Raw genomic sequence first — 20,371 nt, 5'->3', positions numbered from 1 at the left:
TTACAGCCTCCTAGTGGCGCGGGAAAACCTTTATATGAAAATACGTTTCTCTAGACTACTTTTAAGTTTTTTTCTTAAAAATCTTAAGTTTTATTATTAAAATGACTTCTATTATCATTAAACTTTACTCGAGGCTGACTCTCAAACTATACAGACATTAGCTTGTTTCTCAAACTATCTTAAAGTTTGTTTCTCAAACAATCTTAAGTTTTTATTTTAATGCATTCCTTTCATGTTTTAAATATACTGAAAAATTTTTCTCAACCTAATACATTAACTTGATACAGGAATTAGCTTTAATTCTGTTTCTCTGAGAATCTTTAATTCTGAATTCTGTTTCTTTAATTCTTAATTCTGCATCTCTAATTTTGTTTCTCAAACAAGCATTAGTTTCACTTGTGAAACGATCTTTACTTCTGTTTCTGAAACCATCTTTAAGTTTGTTTCCAAAACAACAATACGTTTCCTTCCCAAACATCGTTAAGTTTGCTTCTCACATCGACAATGATTCCTCTGCTCTTTTTGCAGCCATTTCAGCTTTGGCATTGGCCAACTCACACTGTCGCAGTGACTCTGTAAAAACCAGGTAACTCTATTTATCACAAAATCACGGTAAATTTTCCTGACTCTAATCAATATTCTAAAACAACTTGTTTTGGACAAAGACAATTGCAATTATCAAATAGACGATCGTTTTCTCTCTTACAGAATTTTTGTTTCAATGGGTTTTCATATAACCATAGGAACATCAATACATGGGCGGTGCCAGATGGATGGGGGGGGGGGTGGGGCTGAAGCTACCCTCCTTTTTTGCAAAGAGTGTTTTTAAGAAAATAAAAGAAATAGAAGAGAAGTGCGATTAATCCAGTTATTGCTCCAATTCCAAGGAACAAGTAAGAGATCTGTTAGACCTTGCAAAGTGATGGATGCCAAGACTGAAATGTTTCAAACGTACTAAAAGCACTTCTTAAAAATAGCAAAATTTTAAATGACTGCAAGAAATATTCTGAAATAAATTTTAAGCTTATCTTTGCTTAAAATTTTCTGCCGCCTTCGCTCTCAGGGAAGCCTCCTCTTTCAGATATACCTAGGGATTCCGATAACTTCTCACCGGCCCTTCCAATGTACCGCTAGCATAACGATTGCCCCATAAAATCATAGGCATAAAATATCGTGAAGCATTTTAGCGCGGTTTTCGAAAAATGGTCTTTTAGTCTAATAAAGCTATCAACTCGAGTCCCCCCCCCCCCCCCCACTTTGAATTTCTTGGCGCCGCCCCTGCAATAGATAAATATGTTCTTAGCCTTCGTGAGAACTTGCTGGTGCCATGGTCATCAGCAAATATTTATATGATTCACACTTATGTATCTAAATGCTGCAATCTACCAGCACATTACAAATAATTGTGACAACCTCCTCAGCAAACTTTACTCACACCAACAATTACATGGTGGCAAAATTAAATATTTTCAATCTGGTGTTTCGACCATGCAAAACGATTTGCAGGTGGGTGCGTGCGTCTGGTTACTTGGAACAAATTCATTGTAAATTAACACCTAGATTCTTGTATAGGACAGGGAACTCTGGGTACCACAATGGTAAAAAATTCTACAGGTTACTAAAAACTTAACGGCAGCAAAAAAGGTAATGATAGCTGAGGAGGTGACTCCTTATGTTTTGGCTGCCGTTAAATTGTTGCAGCTCTGGTACCCAGGGTAAGGGCGGGGGGACAGCGAGGGCACCAACACCTCCTCTTCCAAGTAGTAGCTGTTCTAGATTTTCAAGTTAGGGGTCTGGAGCAATCCGGGGTCCTTTTGATGGGGATTCTTTAACTGACTACAAAGCCGTTGACCAACCGGGAAAAGCAGCCAAAAAGGCGCCAATAGATGCTAAAATTGCATAACTCTAGTCTTGTAAAACGGGCTCGGAAAAACTTTGCTTTACCTGAGAATCAGTTTGTTGCAAACATTTTCATAGGAAACGAAACGGGGGGGGGGGGGTTAGGGGCTGGCCCTCGGAAAATTTTTTAAAATCACCCTATTTAGAATGTCAGAACATGCCACATATCGAAAATCAAAGTTTTTTATTCACAATTGGCATTGGCATTAAGAAGATTCTCAGTCAAATTGACTGTATTTGAAACGTCTACAAGGCTAATAAAATGTGTAGGTATCAAATGATGTATTGCCCTCAACTTAAGGTATCAAATGATGACAGTGGCGGTTTTAAGGTGGGTCCAGGCGGGCCATGACCCCAGGCCCCACGATTATGGTAGCCAAAAGGGGCCCTACACCTAAGAAAAAAGAAACAAATTGTAAAGAACAAGGGCCCCGCAGATGTCTTTAGCCCCGTGCCCCGCAGTCCCTAAAACCGCTGCTGAATGACGATATCAAATGATAGATTTTGAAAGTTGGACGCCCAAAGCCACAACACCTTCTAACCTAATGACTGTGTTGCTCCTGCCTCCACGCTACAGTTACATATCATTTACAAAAGATATGATTTATGATCAGGTTATTGAACATGTGCTCGAAACCGTAGACTTGTCTGAAAGATATCTGATAACATAACTTGGAAAATGGATTTTAAGAGATCTTGCTGCCAAATCTATGATTTGCTGATTGATGGCTCCTTCGGTATGAGAATATGTGCGTAGAAATGGTAAAATGGATAAAGAATTTCTTAAAAAAAGACACAGTCTCTATTCCAGGACAAAAGTTTGAAGAAAGATTGGAATACTTAAATAATAAAATTTGAAACCAGTTTTATCATAACAGCCGGTTTAACTTCCCATTAAGTTTACAGAAGGTTCTTACATGAGGGCAGCAATCCTTCACAAATTCTGTATGAAGTTTTTTAAAAAGTGGTCAAGATTTTTGGCTTCAATTAGTCATAGTTTTTTTAGGGTACAAAACTGGTTGTAACGTACAAAAAGCATGACGCCTTCGAGATTCTAATTGAATCGCAAACTAAAATAGCTTGCCAACAACAGGACGTTGAGAAAGTATTGTCCTCTATCGTACCTAGAGCAGTTTTCACTATTAAGGGATAGTTTATGGCCCAAAGAAAAAGGACTATTATTCAAGAGAGATAACACAAGGAATATGCACATATCATGTCATCAAAAAATGGTATTATTTGAAAAATCCCCTTCTCCCTAAATAATTATTTCAACAACATTTAAGAAATAGCCATAATGACTGTTACCGTTTGTGAAATCCCGCCCCCCCCCCCTTCCCCACCCAATGGCCAACACATCGATAATTTTATCCAGTTATAACCATTTTGATTGGAAAGAGCACAGGGTAGTGCTCAATAAATTTTTCCAATGTGCGAGCCCTCTCAGTTATTCGATATCAGATACTTAAAATAATTCGCATTAGTCATAAGTAAAAAAAACCATTATGGCTAGTCAAAAGTCATGGTTTTCACAAACAGTGTGCTAGTTAGCTAGTGAAAACCCCTACTACTCTCTCAACATATATCGAATTAATTCAAGTATTTCGCAATTGCTTGACAAAATTTAAAGCTAACGAGGTCTGAGAATAGGCTTTCTGGCTGCTACCACATTAACTGCTATCAATAAAAAAAATATGAACAATTTTTTGGCGCTACTAAATTTTAAAATGGCTTTGAAAAAAGCAAAAAATTTTAACATAATAAAAGCTTTTTCGTCTGAACCTCTTTAGAGTATAAAACGTAAGAATGAGGGCCGGAAAGAACAAGATGAAGAATAAATACCCATTTGTGGATCGAATTCCCCATCTTGTTCTTTTCGACCCTTATTCTAACATTATTTGCTTTGAAGAGTTTCAGACGAAAAATATTTAATATGCTTAAAATATTTGCTTTTTTCAAAGCCATTTTCAAAACAAAATATGTTTTTCTCAAGGTTTTAAAAAAATCCTGCAGAAATTGCTGATCAAAATTTCGTCTTCAATGAATTTTCTAAACATTTCATGGAAACGTACTTTAGACAGGAGGTCAATTTATGATTGCAATCAGTTTTAGTTTTATCCGAAGGTTAGTTGCCTTTTGAAAGTTTTCAAGTTTTTGAAAAAATAACTTGGGGGCAAGGGCGCACCGGGAAATTTCCGTGTGTCCCGGTGGGCCAGTCAAGGTTTTGCAACTTCGGGAGTCTTCATTTGGAAAATATATGCTCGTGGCCCCTTTCTTTTTGCGTAGGCTTCTTACTCTGCTGTTACGACCTCGGTAATTTTTTGTAGTAAGTAGTTATCAATGAGGGCCAAAATTTCACTTCCTATATCTTCTTATCTTCTCCAACTTAATTTTGATTTTAAAAATGGGCGGTTCCATCATTGTCCAGCCACCTGAAGGCAGTGGCGGAGCCACGGGAAGGGGGGGAATGGGAGAGACTAGCCCCCCCCCCCACTTTTTCAGAAAGTTGGTCCTTGAGATTCTTGCAAACCTGATGAGAAAACTTCAGGGGGGGGGGGTTTGTACGTTATCTAGATCTTCACATGCAAATGACATTTCTTGGGAGACAAAAGGTGTTTCCTCCGGAAGAAAAAATTTCAAACAGGGGAAAAGGGCGTGGTCCCCCAATTATCCCAGGCTGGAGCCGCCACTGCCTGAAGGACGTGCCGTCAAAGTCCAATGTCCAATTACCATCTAACACCCCTCCCCCAATCCTTGCCGCATAAATCCTTCCTAGACTATGATATGAAACGAGCCCACACATTGAACCACATCGCCATATAAAACGACTCTACAAAGTGAACCTTCGCTAACCCAGATGTGAAACAACCCCACCTACTTTTAAACGGAATAATGTCAACTTTCTAACCTGTACCATAATGAAGATAGAAACAAATAAGAGAACTTAATTGCAGCAGCCTTAACAATCCTGAGACTACAGGCGGGACCGGGTGTTTACAGGTAGCAAAGAAGAAATGCAGGCTTCAAAAACGAACGGAGGCTCCTTTTCAAGTTTAGAGAGAATTGTGAGAATTATTTAGTCCCATTTCAATAGCAAATGTTGAACAAAAGTATCAAATATTGAACAGAAGAAATGCAGGCTTCATTTCAAAAAGCAGGGTTCAGGCTTCAAAACCGAACGGAGGCTTCAAAACCGAACAGAGGCTGAACAAAAGCCAAATCTCAAGGCAGCAATCGCATTAAGGAATGTAAAAATAATGGGACTTCAGCCTGTACGATTAAACATTGTCTTGAGCCAAAATATCTTACTGAAAACATAAAATGTTGATAGACCCAAAAAAAGAAATTTTGAAGATAAATGCACATCAGTTGACTTACCTTCAAATTTCTTTTCATGGCTGTTAATTCGCTCATCTGGTTCTCCGTGCGAGCTTAAAGACTTGGCTGGTGTGAAAAAATTGAATTAATTATTCTAGTACGAAATATTGTATTAATAAATTATTGTATGAAGCAATACAGTTCTGGGGCTACAACGACCTTGAAACCATTCGATAATAAAGAGCCAAATTTAAAATTAATTTAGATCCTGAAGCATGGATTGTTGAATTTTTTTAATTGAAAACTTTCTTGATGGAATAGAAATATCATTTTCACATACTGACATATCATGGACAATTTACAAAAAAACATGGTTGCGCGGTCGATGGCCATCAGGAAGGTTTTGAAAACGAAGAACCTTAGATGCCAAAACCAAACCATGCCTTTTCACTACTGTTGAAAAAATCTTGAAAATGGTTATAAACGAGGATCTACATTGCAGCTTTAAGGTTACGGTAAACGTTTTTGACACGATATTTCGTTTCCTCTCCCTAAAAACCAAACTATTAACGGAATCAGATTAAACTATACACCATTCAATGCACAAGAATGTGGCGATTCCAGCCATATAAAAATAATTGGCAAATATGGTAAAATGATACTTTCCAGGCAAATTTATTGCTCAAATGAGTGTTCAAAAGCTATTTTGTACCCTTGCGTTTGAGGTATCAAAATCTGACTTATATCAGCTGAAAGTGCAGATCCTAAGCTACCAAAAAGTGTCTCAGATATTTCAAATTCCTTCTCCCCTTGAAACTGTACCCTGTCAAAAATTGGCAAACAATTTTTCTTCCCTCTCATAGCTGTATTTGGCTATAAAGGACGGTCCAGAGCAAATGGAAAAATTTTGAGACACACTTTGCTTACCGGACATCTGTCCTGGCCGTGTGCAAATTTTTGAGCCATTCGATTGGCTCCTTGGTTACAAAATAGCTTTTTCGTACCTGTATGTAGAGGATTTGCGAGTCCGGAGAAAACGGGATTTTACTGATCTCAAGGCTTTACCACAGCATATCAAGTGTCGTGAACGGGTGTTAAAAAACGTGTTTTTAGAACCATTGTTACTTACTTGATGGGTAAGGTTCATTCACAAGGGAGACAACAGCCCGTTGGCGCGTGCTACTTTCAATACCTATGGGCATAAAAAATGCCGAGTAATAAATCATCAACATATATGCAAAGCACTTGAGAATTGGCGCATAGGTATTAGAATTGGCCCATAGGTATTAGAATTGGCCCATAGGTATTAGAATTGGCCCATAGGTATTAGAATTGACCCATAGGTATTAGAATTGGCCCATAGGTATTAGAATTGGCCCATAGGTATTAGAATTGGCCCATAGGTATTAGAATTGGCCCATAGGTATTAGAATTGGCCCATAGGTATTAGAATTGGCCCATAGGTATTAGAATTGGCCCATAGGCCCATCAGTAGTGAAATTCAACGGGAATTCAAAGGTCAGGTTTTCATTTCAGTGATGCTTCGAAAAAAGCTGGCTAAAGGTTGCCCAATCAGTGTCGCTTGCCTATTGAAAATGTTACCAATGGATTCCTAAGGTGAAAAAAACACAACGGTATTTTCATGCTGATGTAGGTAGATTCTAAAACTGCCAATAATTCGAATCATGTCGCCATTATAGTTTCTGGGACAATTTCGGTTTGTCAACATTACCAAGATTCAGTCCTCCTAATATTCGCAAAAAACTTCTTATTCGTAAAGAGAATTAAAATTCTTTACCTTTAAATGTTTCATCTAGCTGTTCGCAAAGGTCTTGGAATTCGCTTCCTTTGCCAGAAAGAATTTGCCCTGAAAGCATGAAAGTATGAGGAAAATTCAAGAGGAGCTGGCTTTCAAAGCTGGATTGCAAAGTTTCTAGCACAGTAACTGAACCAATCAGGTCTTCTTAAAAATATACTACTGTGTCAGTAATATAATTTAAAAGTTTGTCTTGTCTATAATAATATTTTTATGTCAAACTCTTACGACCACGGAAAAAATGAAAATCTTTTTTAGAATTTATGCAGGTATGTACATTTTCTGCGAACATGATAAGTTGAAAAATTGGCTTGTAAAAGATAGCCTTGGATTAAAATGAAGGACATTCCCAATCATGGAAACAGGAGAATTTGCAAATAACCAAACCGTTTAATGTTTTCAGGTCAGGAAGCAAGTCCATGATCTGTTGCTTGTAACTCTCATTGTTTTGACAAACTATAAGGAAGATAAGTGTCACGACTAATTGGCATAAAACCTGTCAGGAATTTTCAAAACATCACAAGCACGTTTTAGTTGGAGATAAGATAACACATTGGTTGTCATTGATTGATGTCCTTTGCAGGTTTCCTTATAATTGTAAACAACACAATCCAGGAATGATTTCAGTCCCTGTCATACGCCAAGGGGAGGGGGGTTTTGGTGGCGCTGTATCCCCCAAATATACATCGGCACATCAAGGATTTTTGCTGGGCAGAAGAAGAAATGTTTTCTCATCCTGTACTATAATTGTAACGTATTAACATTTCTGTAGCAGTTGTATTGATAAGTTTAAAAGGACGGGGACCTTACCAATCATAAATAAAAAGAGTCCTTCATTACACACAGAGACAGCTTTGTGTTTTAATAATAATCACATGTTATTGTGTAGAACAAGGCTACAATCCCGGACAAAAATACTTGAGACTTTTCAAGAAAAATGTTTTCTCTTTCTTTTGAAAAATAGCTTCCCCCCTTCCCCAATTCAATGTTGAATGCATGATTTTGAAGCAGAAATGATAGAAGTACAAATCCAACATTGCTTCAGGGGGAAATGGGGGGGGGGGGTTCGAATTTACAGGGGTAAGGTAAAGTAGAAAATTACAAAAATTGCATTTTGTCTCAACATTTTTGTCCAAGGTTGTAGTTAATGAGAGCCTCGTTAATTATAGAATATAGATAAAACGAAAAAGGACAACTTGGGGATCTTCGCAAAATTACATAGAAGCAAGAAAATTTTCTTTCTGGCCAAATGGACAAAACTTGAGGATTTTTAGAGCAGAGTGGAATCAACCTGGGTTCGAAAGTCCTTCAATGGCGTCACTCAACCTCAAGTGTGCAAATTTTTCCAGTTTTGTTAGAGGCCACAAAGAATCTACACTGAAAATATAATAAAGATATGTTAATATCCAAAAAAATTGAAGACAGATAACAAAGATTATGCAAAAAGCTCTATTGTTGGGTAAAAACAGTGTTGTGGGTCCCCTTGTTAGATAAAAAATACGATTTCAACTACTGAAGCAAATTTCGGGACTTTGGACATGACTTTGTAAAACGTGCCTAAACATGGGTTCTATAGAAAAAACTATCGAACGTGTTAACGGATTATATCAATTTTTTCGTATTGGTTCTGTCTACAAATTACATATTTGATGAATGCATTTTTTGACTGTCTTTCATGTAGTTAAAATAAAAAAAGTTATAAGATCAAACTTTAGCCGCTGTTTCTTTACGAGATTGCGTCCTATCTTCTCAGGTATTCAAAAAAAATTTGTGCTTGAGGATATTTCTTGTAATTATACCTGCTGATGAAGTTCGAGCACAAATCGAGTGTAAACAAAGACTCCAGCTCTTCTAGGCCACCTTTAGATGTAAAAGAAGAAAATGTAAATTTTGGATAACATAAAAAGCTTGAGAAGATTGACCATAAACAGAATCGTCCCTAGCTATTGTGCTCAAGGGGGGGGGGGGTGCTCCAATCCCATTTGCAAACAAAGTTGTTGACCCATGCTTTATCGGCCGATGAATCTGAAAACTTGCTAACGAATCACTCGTAGATGGGAAATATCTCAAATTTCCAATGCAGTTAATACTGAACTGTACACGCTTTCATGTTTAAAAATATACTCGTTAAAACAAGCGATTTTACCATCGGTCAACATCTTTTAGACAATAAAAATTTTGCAAAACTTTATACTGACGACATGTTTCAGATAATTGGCAGAGCCCGGTCGTCTATCCATCTAGCAGTTTTGGAATCGATCTACATATAAACGAAAAAGCCGCTATTGTGTAGACAAAACTATTATCATTTTGACGATTATCAGTTTATTTAAAGTATGCTGCCAGAAGTGGTAATTCTTTCTTCGCTTTCTCAGTGATTGGACAACAAAACAGGTCATGTGCTTGCGTTTCTCTGACTGGCCCATTTCGATTCCTGCCGGTCGCCCCCCCCCCCCTTGTTCCCCCAAGTGTCCGCCACTGTTTTGAACCGCCAAAAAATTGGTCACAGTTTGAGAGTAAACTAATTTTATTCCTTAAAGTTCCCATCAAAATCTGTTTTCACTTACTAAGATCTGAAATTCTGTTCCGGGACATCTTCAAGATCTGTAGCTGTTTTAGCGGTGCTGAAAATTCAATTCAATAAAATTCAATTCAATTCAGTAAAAATATTAAAGTGCAGAGGTTATAAAAACGACGAAGAAAATTACGTATTCTGTGCAATCTAAAAACAGCGAGGCTTATCCAGTTTGGACAGCAAAAAAAGTTTTAAAAGTTAACAAAACTTGATTGCTACAAAGGGGCATTCGAGCACACTTGTTTTTGTAAAGGTTGTACAAGAACATATTCAAAATAGATTGAGGGCGAAGACAATGAGCGCAATTCAATCTTCACTGCTTTTCTATGAAAACATTTAGCAACAATGAAACTTCGTGATAGTTTTTCGAAAGTCCCATTATGGCTAAATTTTGTGCCCGTATATTTAAAAAACCTTTGGCACAGAAATGACAAAAAGGACGCGTCTCACTCTTCAAGAAGGTGGTGATGATATAAAAATTCTATGAGCTGGGTTTCTGCGTTTTAAATTCAATATTCAACATCCGAAAAATTCAATTTCAAATAAATTTTAGTGCCAAACTTTGACAGTTCAGCTGTTACAGATATTCTAATATGTTACAATTGTTGCAAAAAATTTCGATTATATTACAGGGTGAGAAAAAATTCTTCTTTTTTCCAGCAAAAATTCTATATATGCGGACAAACAAAGATTTGGGAGAGAAGTACAGTGCCCCCATACCCCTTTTGGCGATACCCCTGTTGTTGGGTATATAGCTGGAATAAGGGAGAAAATGAAATCTATCAGTTATAAGAGGGTATCTATCGGAATGACTCATCGGGAAAAACATATGTATTCAAGGGATGTGGTACGTAACATAAAAAAATCAAATATGTGTGCCACAGCTAAAACAGTTCATGGAACAATTAATGAAGACCTACCCAAAGGTCGAACACTTGAAATGCTGTTTGCTGACACGTCAAGTACTGTCAAACCAAGACATTCGCCAATGCATCCAAGATCAAAGAGACCTTCAAAAAAGAATGATTTTTCAAATTGCGAGATATAACACGAGGTAAAATGGGAAACTTAATGTGGTAACAAGGGCCAGGGATTGGTCGATATGGAGAAGCAATTGAAAATGGAAAAATCTTGGAAATGGAACTTTTCTAGGGAAATAAGAGAAAAGATAATAGAGGGAGATTAACAGTGAGATACTCTAAGTCAAACGACATTAAGAAAAGACGTTCAAAAGTTAAAAAACGAAGAAGAGATCTGGAAAAAAATTAAAAAGAAATCGAGATTAACCAATTAAAATGTTATCAACCCAAGAGGAAAACATTCGAAAGTGGGAAAACTGTGGAAAGGGATGGTAAAAAGTTATAAAACGAGGGCGGCATAAAGGATTTGTATGGCAAAGAGCCCAAGGGGAAGGCGTTCGAATGTGGGAATATTGTGGGAAGGGGTGTGAAAAAGAAGTAAAAAGAGACCGACATTGAGCTATTGAAAGACAAAGGGCCCAAGGGAAAGGCGTTCGAATATGGAAATATTGTGGGAAGGGATGTGAAAAAGAAGTAAAAAGAGATCGACATTGAGCTATTGAAAGGCAAAGGGCCCAAGGGAAAAGTGTTCGAATGTGGGAATATTGTGGGAAGGGATGTGAAAAAGAAGTAAAAAGAGATCGACATTGAGCTATTGAAAGGCAAAGGGCCCAAGGAAAAGGTGTTCGAATGTGGGAATATTGTGGGAAGGGATGTGAAAAAGAAGTAAAAAGAGATCGACATTGAGCGATTGAAAGGCAAAAAGGACCCAAGAGAAAAGCATTGGAATGTGGGAATATTGTGGGAAAGGATGTGAAAAAGAAGTAAAAAGAGATCGACATTGAGATATTGAAAGGCAAAGGGCCCAAGGGAAAGGCATTCGAATGTGGGAATATTGTGGGAAGGGATGTGAAAAAGAAGTAAAAAGAGATCGACATTGAGCTATTGAAAGGCAAAGGACCCAAGGGAAAGGCGTTCGAATGTGGAAATATTGTGGGAAGGGATGTTAAAAAGAAGTAAAAAGAGATCGACATTGAGCTATTGAAAGGCAAAGGACCCAAGGGAAAGGCGTTCGAATATGGGAATATTGTGGGAAGGGATGTGAAAAGAAGTAAAAAGAGATCGACATTGAGCTATTGAAAGGCAGAGGGCCCAAGGGAAAGGCGTTCGAATGTGGAAATATTGTGGGAAGGGATGTTAAAAAGAAGTAAAAAGGGATCGACATTGAGCTATTGAAAGGCAAAGGACCCAAGGGAAAGGCGTTCGAATGTGGAAATATTGTGGGAAGGGATGTGAAAAAGAAGTAAAAAGGGATCGACATTGAGGCAATGAAAGGCAAAGGACCCAAGGGAAAGGCGTTCGAATGTAAGAATATTGTGGGAAGGGATGTGAAAAAGAAGTAAAAAGAGATCGACATTGAGCTATTGAAAGGCAAAGGACCCAAGGGAAAGGCGTTCGAATGTGGAAATATTGTGGGAAGGGATGTTAAAAAGAAGTAAAAAGGGATCGACATTGAGCTATTGAAAGGCAGAGGGCCCAAGGGAAAGGCGTTCGAATGTGGAAATATTGTGGGAAGGGATGTGAAAAAGAAGTAAAAAGGGATAGACATTGAGCTATTGAAAGGCAAAGGACCCAAGGGAAAGGCGTTCGAATGTGGAAATATTGTGGGAAGGGATGTGAAAAAGAAGTAAAAAGGGATCGACATTGAGCTATTGAAAGGCAAAGGGCCCAAGGGAAAGGCATTCGAATAAGGGAAAATTGTGGGAAGGGATGTGAAAAAGAAGTAAAAAGGGATCGACATTGAGCTATTGAAAGGCAAAGGACCCAAGGGAAAGGCGTTCGAATGTGGAAATATTGTGGGAAGGGATGTGAAAAAGAAGTAAAAAGGGATCGACATTGAGCTATTGAAAGGCAAAGGGCCCAAGGGAAAGGCATTCGAATAAGGGAATATTGTGGGAAGGGATGTGAAAAAGAAGTAAAAAGGGATCGATATTGAGCTATTGAAAGGCAAAGGGCCCAAGGGAAAGGCATTCGAATGTGGGAATATTGTGGGAAGGGATGTGAAAAAGAAGTAAAAAGAGATCGACATTGAGCTATTGAAAGGCAAAGGGCCCAAGGGAAAGGCATTCGAATAAGGGAATATTGTGGGAAGGGATGTGAAAAAGAAGTAAAAAGGGATCGATATTGAGCTATTGAAAGGCAAAGGACCCAAGGGAAAGGCGTTCGAATGTGGAAATATTGTGGGAAGGGGTGTGAAAAAGAAGTAAAAAGAGATCGACATTGAACGATTGAAAAGAGAAATGGCCGAAGGGAAAGGCGTTCGAATGTAAGAATATTGTGGGAAGGGGTGTGAAAAAGAAGTAAAAAGAGATCGACATTGAACGATTGAAAAGAGAAATGGCCGAAGGGAAAGGCATTCGAGTGTGGGAATATTGTGGGAAGGGATGTGAAAAAGAAGTAAAAATAGATGGACATTGAGCTATTGAAAAGAGAAATGGCCGAAGGGAAAGGCGTTTGAATGTGGGAATATTGTGGGAAGGGATGTGAAAAAGAAGTAATAAGAGATCGACATTGAGCTATTGAAAGGCAAAGGGCCCAAGGGAAAGGCATTCGAATGTGGGAATATTGTGGGAAGGGATGTGAAAAAGAAGTAAAAAGAGATCGACATTAAGCTATTGAAAGGCAAAGAGCCCAAGGGAAAGGCATTCGAATGTGGGAATATTGTGGGAAGGGATGTGAAAAAGAAGTAAAAAGAGATCGACATTGAGCGATTGAAAGGCAAAAAGGACCCAAGAGAAAAGCATTGGAATGTGGAAATATTGTGGGAAGGGGTGTGAAAAAGAAGTAAAAAGAGATCGACATTGAACGATTGAAAAGAGAAATGGCCGAAGGGAAAGGCGTTCGAATGTAAGAATATTGTGGGAAGGGGTGTGAAAAAGAAGTAAAAAGAGATCGACATTGAACGATTGAAAAGAGAAATGGCCGAAGGGAAAGGCATTCGAGTGTGGGAATATTGTGGGAAGGGATGTGAAAAAGAAGTAAAAAGACATCGACATTGAGCTATTGAAGGGCAAAGGGCCCAAGGGAAAGGCGTTCGAATGTGGAAATATTGTGGGAAGGGATGTGAAAAAGAAGTAAAAAGAGATCAACATTGAGGTATTGAAAGGCAAAGGGCCCAAGGGACAGGCGTTCGAATGTGGGAATATTGTGGGAAGGGATGTGAAAAAGAAGTAAAAAGAGATCAACATTGAGCTATTGAAAGGCAAAGGACCCAAGGGAAAGGCGTTCGAATGTGGGAATATTGTGGGAAGGGATGTGAAAAAGAAATAAAAAGAGATCGACATTGAGCTATTGAAAGGCAAAGGGCCCAAAGGAAAGGCGTTCGAAAGTGGGAATATTGTGGGAAGGGATGTGAAAAAGAAGTAAAAAGAGATCGACATTGAGCTATTGAAAGGCAAAGGACCCAAGGGAAAGGCGTTCGAATATGGGAATATTGTGGGAAGGGATGTGAAAAGAAGTAAAAAGAGATCGACATTGAGCTATTGAAAGGCAGAGGGCCCAAGGGAAAGGCGTTCGAATGTGGAAATATTGTGGGAAGGGATGTTAAAAAGAAGTAAAAAGGGATCGACATTGAGCTATTGAAAGGCAAAGGACCCAAGGGAAAGGCATTCGAATAAGGGAAAATTGTGGGAAGGGATGTGAAAAAGAAGTAAAAAGGGATCGACATTGAGCTATTGAAAGGCAAAGGACCCAAGGGAAAGGCGTTCGAATGTGGAAATATTGTGGGAAGGGATGTGAAAAAGAAGTAAAAAGGGATCGACATTGAGCTATTGAAAGGCAAAGGGCCCAAGGGAAAGGCATTCGAATAAGGGAATATTGTGGGAAGGGATGTGAAAAAGAAGTAAAAAGGGATCGATATTGAGCTATTGAAAGGCAAAGGGCCCAAGGGAAAGGCATTCGAATGTGGGAATATTGTGGGAAGGGATGTGAAAAAGAAGTAAAAAGAGATCGACATTGAGCTATTGAAAGGCAAAGGGCCCAAGGGAAAGGCATTCGAATAAGGGAATATTGTGGGAAGGGATGTGAAAAAGAAGTAAAAAGGGATCGATATTGAGCTATTGAAAGGCAAAGGACCCAAGGGAAAGGCGTTCGAATGTGGAAATATTGTGGGAAGGGGTGTGAAAAAGAAGTAAAAAGAGATCGACATTGAACGATTGAAAAGAGAAATGGCCGAAGGGAAAGGCGTTCGAATGTAAGAATATTGTGGGAAGGGGTGTGAAAAAGAAGTAAAAAGAGATCGACATTGAACGATTGAAAAGAGAAATGGCCGAAGGGAAAGGCATTCGAGTGTGGGAATATTGTGGGAAGGGATGTGAAAAAGAAGTAAAAATAGATGGACATTGAGCTATTGAAAAGAGAAATGGCCGAAGGGAAAGGCGTTTGAATGTGGGAATATTGTGGGAAGGGATGTGAAAAAGAAGTAATAAGAGATCGACATTGAGCTATTGAAAGGCAAAGGGCCCAAGGGAAAGGCATTCGAATGTGGGAATATTGTGGGAAGGGATGTGAAAAAGAAGTAAAAAGAGATCGACATTAAGCTATTGAAAGGCAAAGAGCCCAAGGGAAAGGCATTCGAATGTGGGAATATTGTGGGAAGGGATGTGAAAAAGAAGTAAAAAGAGATCGACATTGAGCGATTGAAAGGCAAAAAGGACCCAAGAGAAAAGCATTGGAATGTGGAAATATTGTGGGAAGGGGTGTGAAAAAGAAGTAAAAAGAGATCGACATTGAACGATTGAAAAGAGAAATGGCCGAAGGGAAAGGCGTTCGAATGTAAGAATATTGTGGGAAGGGGTGTGAAAAAGAAGTAAAAAGAGATCGACATTGAACGATTGAAAAGAGAAATGGCCGAAGGGAAAGGCATTCGAGTGTGGGAATATTGTGGGAAGGGATGTGAAAAAGAAGTAAAAAGACATCGACATTGAGCTATTGAAGGGCAAAGGGCCCAAGGGAAAGGCGTTCGAATGTGGAAATATTGTGGGAAGGGATGTGAAAAAGAAGTAAAAAGAGATCAACATTGAGGTATTGAAAGGCAAAGGGCCCAAGGGACAGGCGTTCGAATGTGGGAATATTGTGGGAAGGGATGTGAAAAAGAAGTAAAAAGAGATCAACATTGAGCTATTGAAAGGCAAAGGACCCAAGGGAAAGGCGTTCGAATGTGGGAATATTGTGGGAAGGGATGTGAAAAAGAAATAAAAAGAGATCGACATTGAGCTATTGAAAGGCAAAGGGCCCAAAGGAAAGGCGTTCGAAAGTGGGAATATTGTGGGAAGGGATGTGAAAAAGAAGTAAAAAGAGATCGACATTGAGCTATTGAAAGGCAAAGGGCACAAGGGACAGGCGTTCGAATGTGGGAATATTGTGGGAAGGGATGTGAAAAAGAAGTAAAAAGAGATCGACATTGAGCTATTGAAAGGTAAAGGGCCCAAGGGAAAGGCGTTCGAATGTGGGAATATTGTGGGAAGGGATGTGAAAAAGAAGCAAAAAGAGATCGACATTGAGCTATTGAAAGGCAAAGAGCCCAAGGGAAAGTCGTTCGAATGTGGGAATTTTGTGGGAAGGGATGTGAAAAAGAAGTAAAAAGAGATCGACATTGAGGCAATGAAAGGTGAAGAGCACAAGGGACAGGCGTTCGAATGTGGGAATATTGTGGGAAGGGATGTGAAAAAGAAGTAAAAAGAGATCGACATTGAGCTATTGAAAGGAGAGAAGGCCCAAGGGAAAGGCGTTCGAATGTGGGAATATTGTGGGAAGGGGTGTGAAAAAGAAGTAAAAAGAGATCGACATTGAGCTATTGAAAGGCAAAGGGCCCAAGGGAAAGGCGTTCGAATGTGGGAATATTGTGGGAAGGGATGTGAAAAGAAGTAAAAAGAGATCGACATTGAGCTATTGAAAGGCAAAGGGCCCAAGGAAAAGGCGTTCGAATGTGGGAATATTGTGGGAAGGGATGTGAAAAGAAGTAAAAAGAGATCGACATTGAGCTATTGAAAGGCAAAGGACCCAAGGGAAAGGCGTTCGAATGTGGGAATATTGTGGGAAGGGATGTGAAAAAGAAGTAAAAAGAGATCGACATTGAGCTATTGAAAGGCAAAGGACCCAAGGGAAAGGCGTTCGAATATGGGAATATTGTGGGAAGGGATGTGAAAAAGAAGTAAAAAGAGATCGACATTGAACTATTGAAAGGCAAAGTGCCCAAGGTAAAAGCGTTCGAATATGGGAATATTGTGGGAAGGGATGTGAAAAAGAAGTAAAAAGAGATCGACATTGAGCTATTGAAAGGCAAAGGACCCAAGGGAAAGGCGTTCGAATATGGGAATATTGTGGGAAGGGATGTGAAAAAGAAGTAAAAAGAGATCGACATTGAGCTATTGAAAGGCAAAGGACCCAAGGGAAAGGCGTTCGAATATGGGAATATTGTGGGAAGGGATGTGAAAAAGAAGTAAAAAGAGATCGACATTGAGCTATTGAAAGGCAAAGGGCCCAAGGGAAAGGCATTCGAATAAGGGAATATTGTGGGAAGGGATGTGAAAAAGAAGTAAAAAGAGATCGACATTGAGCTATTGAAAGGCAAAGGGCCCAAGGAAAAGGCGTTCGAATGTGGGAATATTGTGGGAAGGGATGTGAAAAGAAGTAAAAAGAGATCGACATTGAGCTATTGAAAGGCAAAGGACCCAAGGGAAAGGCGTTCGAATGTGGGAATATTGTGGGAAGGGATGTGAAAAAGAAGTAAAAAGAGATCGACATTAAGCTATTGTAAGGTAAAGGATCCAAGGGAAAGGCGTTCGAATGTGGGAAAATTGTGGGAAGGGAAGTTGAACAGAAGTAGAATGAAGAAGTAGAATTAAAGAGAGCGACATTGTTTTTCATGCTAAACGGAATATTCTTTGAAAACATACAAACCAATATTTGATATATTCAGTGAATAAATGCATGAGACATCGAACTCTTTTGTTTTGTTTTTCAAGTACTCCTTTGTTAATTTTGTAATTTTACCTGTAGGGAGAAAAAATCTTTAAATAATGATATATTTTGTTAATCAAATGAAATCTAGAATTTTCTTCACTGATACTGAACAATAACAGATGTTTGGTCCGAATATTGTAATTCTTTGTTGCCTTCAAATGACAATGGTGCCTATTGGATTGTTTATAAGTTTGAACTGGGAGGAGAAAATGCAGGGCTGTGCAAAATGAGTTTGCACGGCTAGTTATTTCTGTCTATGCAGTTTTCTAGTTTGTACCATAGCCATTAAATTCATCTTGGTGATACCAATGTCATGCTTAAAATTTAAAAGATGAGTCTTGAATCCTTTACAATACATGTCCAGATATGTTTTTGTGTCAAGTGTGTCAGAAGTGTCACTGATCATGTAGCTGCTCCCAGCTATTTGAAAAGAGTCAGAACATTTATCTTAACAATCAGTGATCGTGACCTTAGAAGGTGAAAGAAATTACTACAGAGGAAGACAACACAGAAAATTGCCTTATTCCTATCATTCAAGAGGCCAATATCTGCTATTTGTTAGGCAAGCACATGCACAGAAGAAAGTGAAGGGAAGATACTGTCTGTTATCAAATTAATTTGTTTATTGACCAGCAACATGACCTTTTTTTTCTTTCTTTATTCAAAGTTGGTACAATTTCTAGCTATGCATACAAGCTAATTAAAACCAACTATTTTAAATTACCAACGCTAAATATAATATAATTCGAATATAACCGATGTTGCTAACGTATTCCTTGCAAAGATTACAAGTACAATTAAACAATGTAAATTCTGAGATTTTTTTCAGAATTTACATGTTAGAAAGCCTAATTGGCAATTGAGTATCAATTTACTGGTTCATTGACAGGAGGCTAAAGAAAAACCACAGCTCAAACTGTATTCCTTATCACTGCAATCAAACACTGTAATTAATTGGAATTTTTCTTCTATCAAATTTCTGTCAAATTTATCAGAATAATCAAATTTTTTGTTCTTTTTGCATAATACAAATTCACACATTAATTTATTTTCTTAAGAGAACACAGTTTCCTAAAGAATTTCCTCTCAAAACTAATTATGCCATATTTTTGTTTGTTTCCTACTCACCTTGAAATTTGTCTATATTAGAAGATGTAGAATAATTTGTAAAATTACAAAAAAATATATTATTCAACTTAACAGCTTCAATTCCTACAAAGGGGGAATATAGTGTTTGTAGTGGTGTGGACAAGTGGATGAAGCTATTTGGCCCATTATTCAAATATCATGGCATTGAGTCCTGATCATGTTCCATATGCCTACAGCCAACACAGCTGTTTATCCAATTGATGACAGGAAACAAAAACCCAGGGTATATGGTTTGGATATCTTTTTCAAGGGTGGGGCGGGATTCATGCAGAGGTGGTGCCAGCTACTACCCAGATGAGACAAAAATTTATGCAATGCCTTTTTACTGTCAGAAAATGTTCTTTTCCAATCATCAAATGCCAATATTGGTAGGGAAAGCCCATATCTAGCTCTTTGTTATGAAAGAGTGGGTTCTGTGCCCATAGGCACTGAGGGGTTAGGGGACAGTGCCCCCAATAGTTTGCAAAAGTTGTGTTTGAAGATCTTATAAGTGCAGCTTGATCTGACAGTATTTTCTAAGGCAGATATAGAAAAAGCCATATTTCTATCCATACCCTCCAGTTCAGTTCAGTTCAGTTCAGTTTTAATTTTATCATTCTCATTCCAGTTTAGCTGTCTATGGACCTGGTGGCCTTTATTTTGTGAATTCATTAAATACTTAATGCAAGATATGGAGGTGGAGTGGAATTTTGAAATGATGAGTACAAATTTGAACTTGCTTGTTTGTTTGAAGTAAAATGTTTTTCTTTTGAAATCCTTTCCAAACCTGTCTATATAGTTGGTATTAATTGGTATATCAGATGCAATCATGTGGCTGACCACAACAAGTTACCTGTTTAGAAAAAAGTCCTTAAAGACAAAGAGCAAGTTGGGTCGCTTCTACATATATTTTATAAGAAACTAAGGTCCAGTGCTGGTAGGCAGTTTCTTAAATTTTCTGGCCATTTTAGAATGACTAAATCTGTTGAGATCTGAAAATTAAAACTTCAAATTATAAAAGTTTCTTAGCTTTTTTTCAATTTGGGTAGTGTTGTTTCTTGACGTTTCTTGAAATTGAGCCTACTTTTTCTTATAACCTGTTTCTTATAAAAACTGAGTGTATGGCATTGAAGGATGTGAATGCAAATAATCTATGAAATATTCTTTAAGTATTCAATATTTCAACATATATTAACATGTAATTGCTTAGTAGCATGAAATCATTGTTGTTATCTTTAAATTTACTGGATGAAAGGTCTCTTATTGAGAAAAGCGCCAAAAGAAAGGACAAAACAAATATAAAATGAAGAAGCTGAGAACAAAAAAAACAAGTATAAATTTAACCAAGAACAATAGGCTGTCGCCAGGTTGGAGGGTTCCCCCCCCCTCCGCCCCCCCCCCCCCCTCCGCCCCCCCCCTCTCCCTACGTACACACATTTTTATTCAATCTATCATGATAAAACATATAAAATCGACTTTAAAATCAGCAAAATCACAATTTTAAAAAAATGTGATGCCTTACCGCCATTGATATTTGTCATTGCGAATAGATTTGTTTCACAACCACAACAGCAAAAGCAAGTAAAGATATTT

At 38.2% G+C, this 20,371-nt stretch overlaps 1 protein-coding gene across 2 annotated transcripts; it reads right to left on the bottom strand.

Annotated features, from left to right (window-relative positions):
- Positions 1-435: 435 nt before the first annotated feature.
- LOC135687295 (leucine-rich repeat-containing protein 61) lies at positions 436-20,334 on the bottom strand. 2 transcript variants are annotated; one of them, XM_089114365.1, is made up of 11 exons: positions 20,301-20,334; positions 17,588-17,680; positions 10,529-10,618; positions 9,601-9,657; positions 8,833-8,893; positions 8,325-8,410; positions 7,421-7,489; positions 7,016-7,084; positions 6,347-6,409; positions 5,278-5,343; positions 436-573 (listed from the first exon to the last, which is right to left on the bottom strand). In XM_089114365.1, exons 1-11 carry the CDS (start codon positions 20,317-20,319, stop codon positions 494-496), a joined length of 753 nt encoding a protein of 250 aa, XP_088970491.1. In that variant the 5' UTR covers positions 20,320-20,334; the 3' UTR covers positions 436-493. The 2 variants fall into 2 exon arrangements, with proteins under 2 accessions (XP_088970491.1, XP_088970492.1); XM_089114366.1 differs by lacking the exon at positions 6,347-6,409.
- Positions 20,335-20,371: the final 37 nt, after the last annotated feature.

Source organism: Rhopilema esculentum, chromosome 20 (genome assembly GCF_057945365.1).
Source record: "Rhopilema esculentum isolate cy_ngs chromosome 20, ASM5794536v1, whole genome shotgun sequence".
NCBI lineage: Eukaryota > Metazoa > Cnidaria > Scyphozoa > Rhizostomeae > Rhizostomatidae > Rhopilema > Rhopilema esculentum.
Note: the sequence above shows the minus strand (reverse complement) of the source record. Positions and strands in the feature narration are given on the sequence as shown.

Bases quoted from the DNA above. Each gene is read 5' to 3' on its own strand.
- LOC135687295 (XM_089114365.1), bottom strand. The intron at 7,085-7,420 runs GTTTGGTTATTT...TCATGCTTTCAG, and splicing joins TGACCTGAAAACATTAAACG to GGCAAATTCTTTCTGGCAAA. The intron at 5,344-6,346 runs GTAAGTAACAAT...TTTTCACACCAG, and splicing joins GAATGAACCTTACCCATCAA to CCAAGTCTTTAAGCTCGCAC.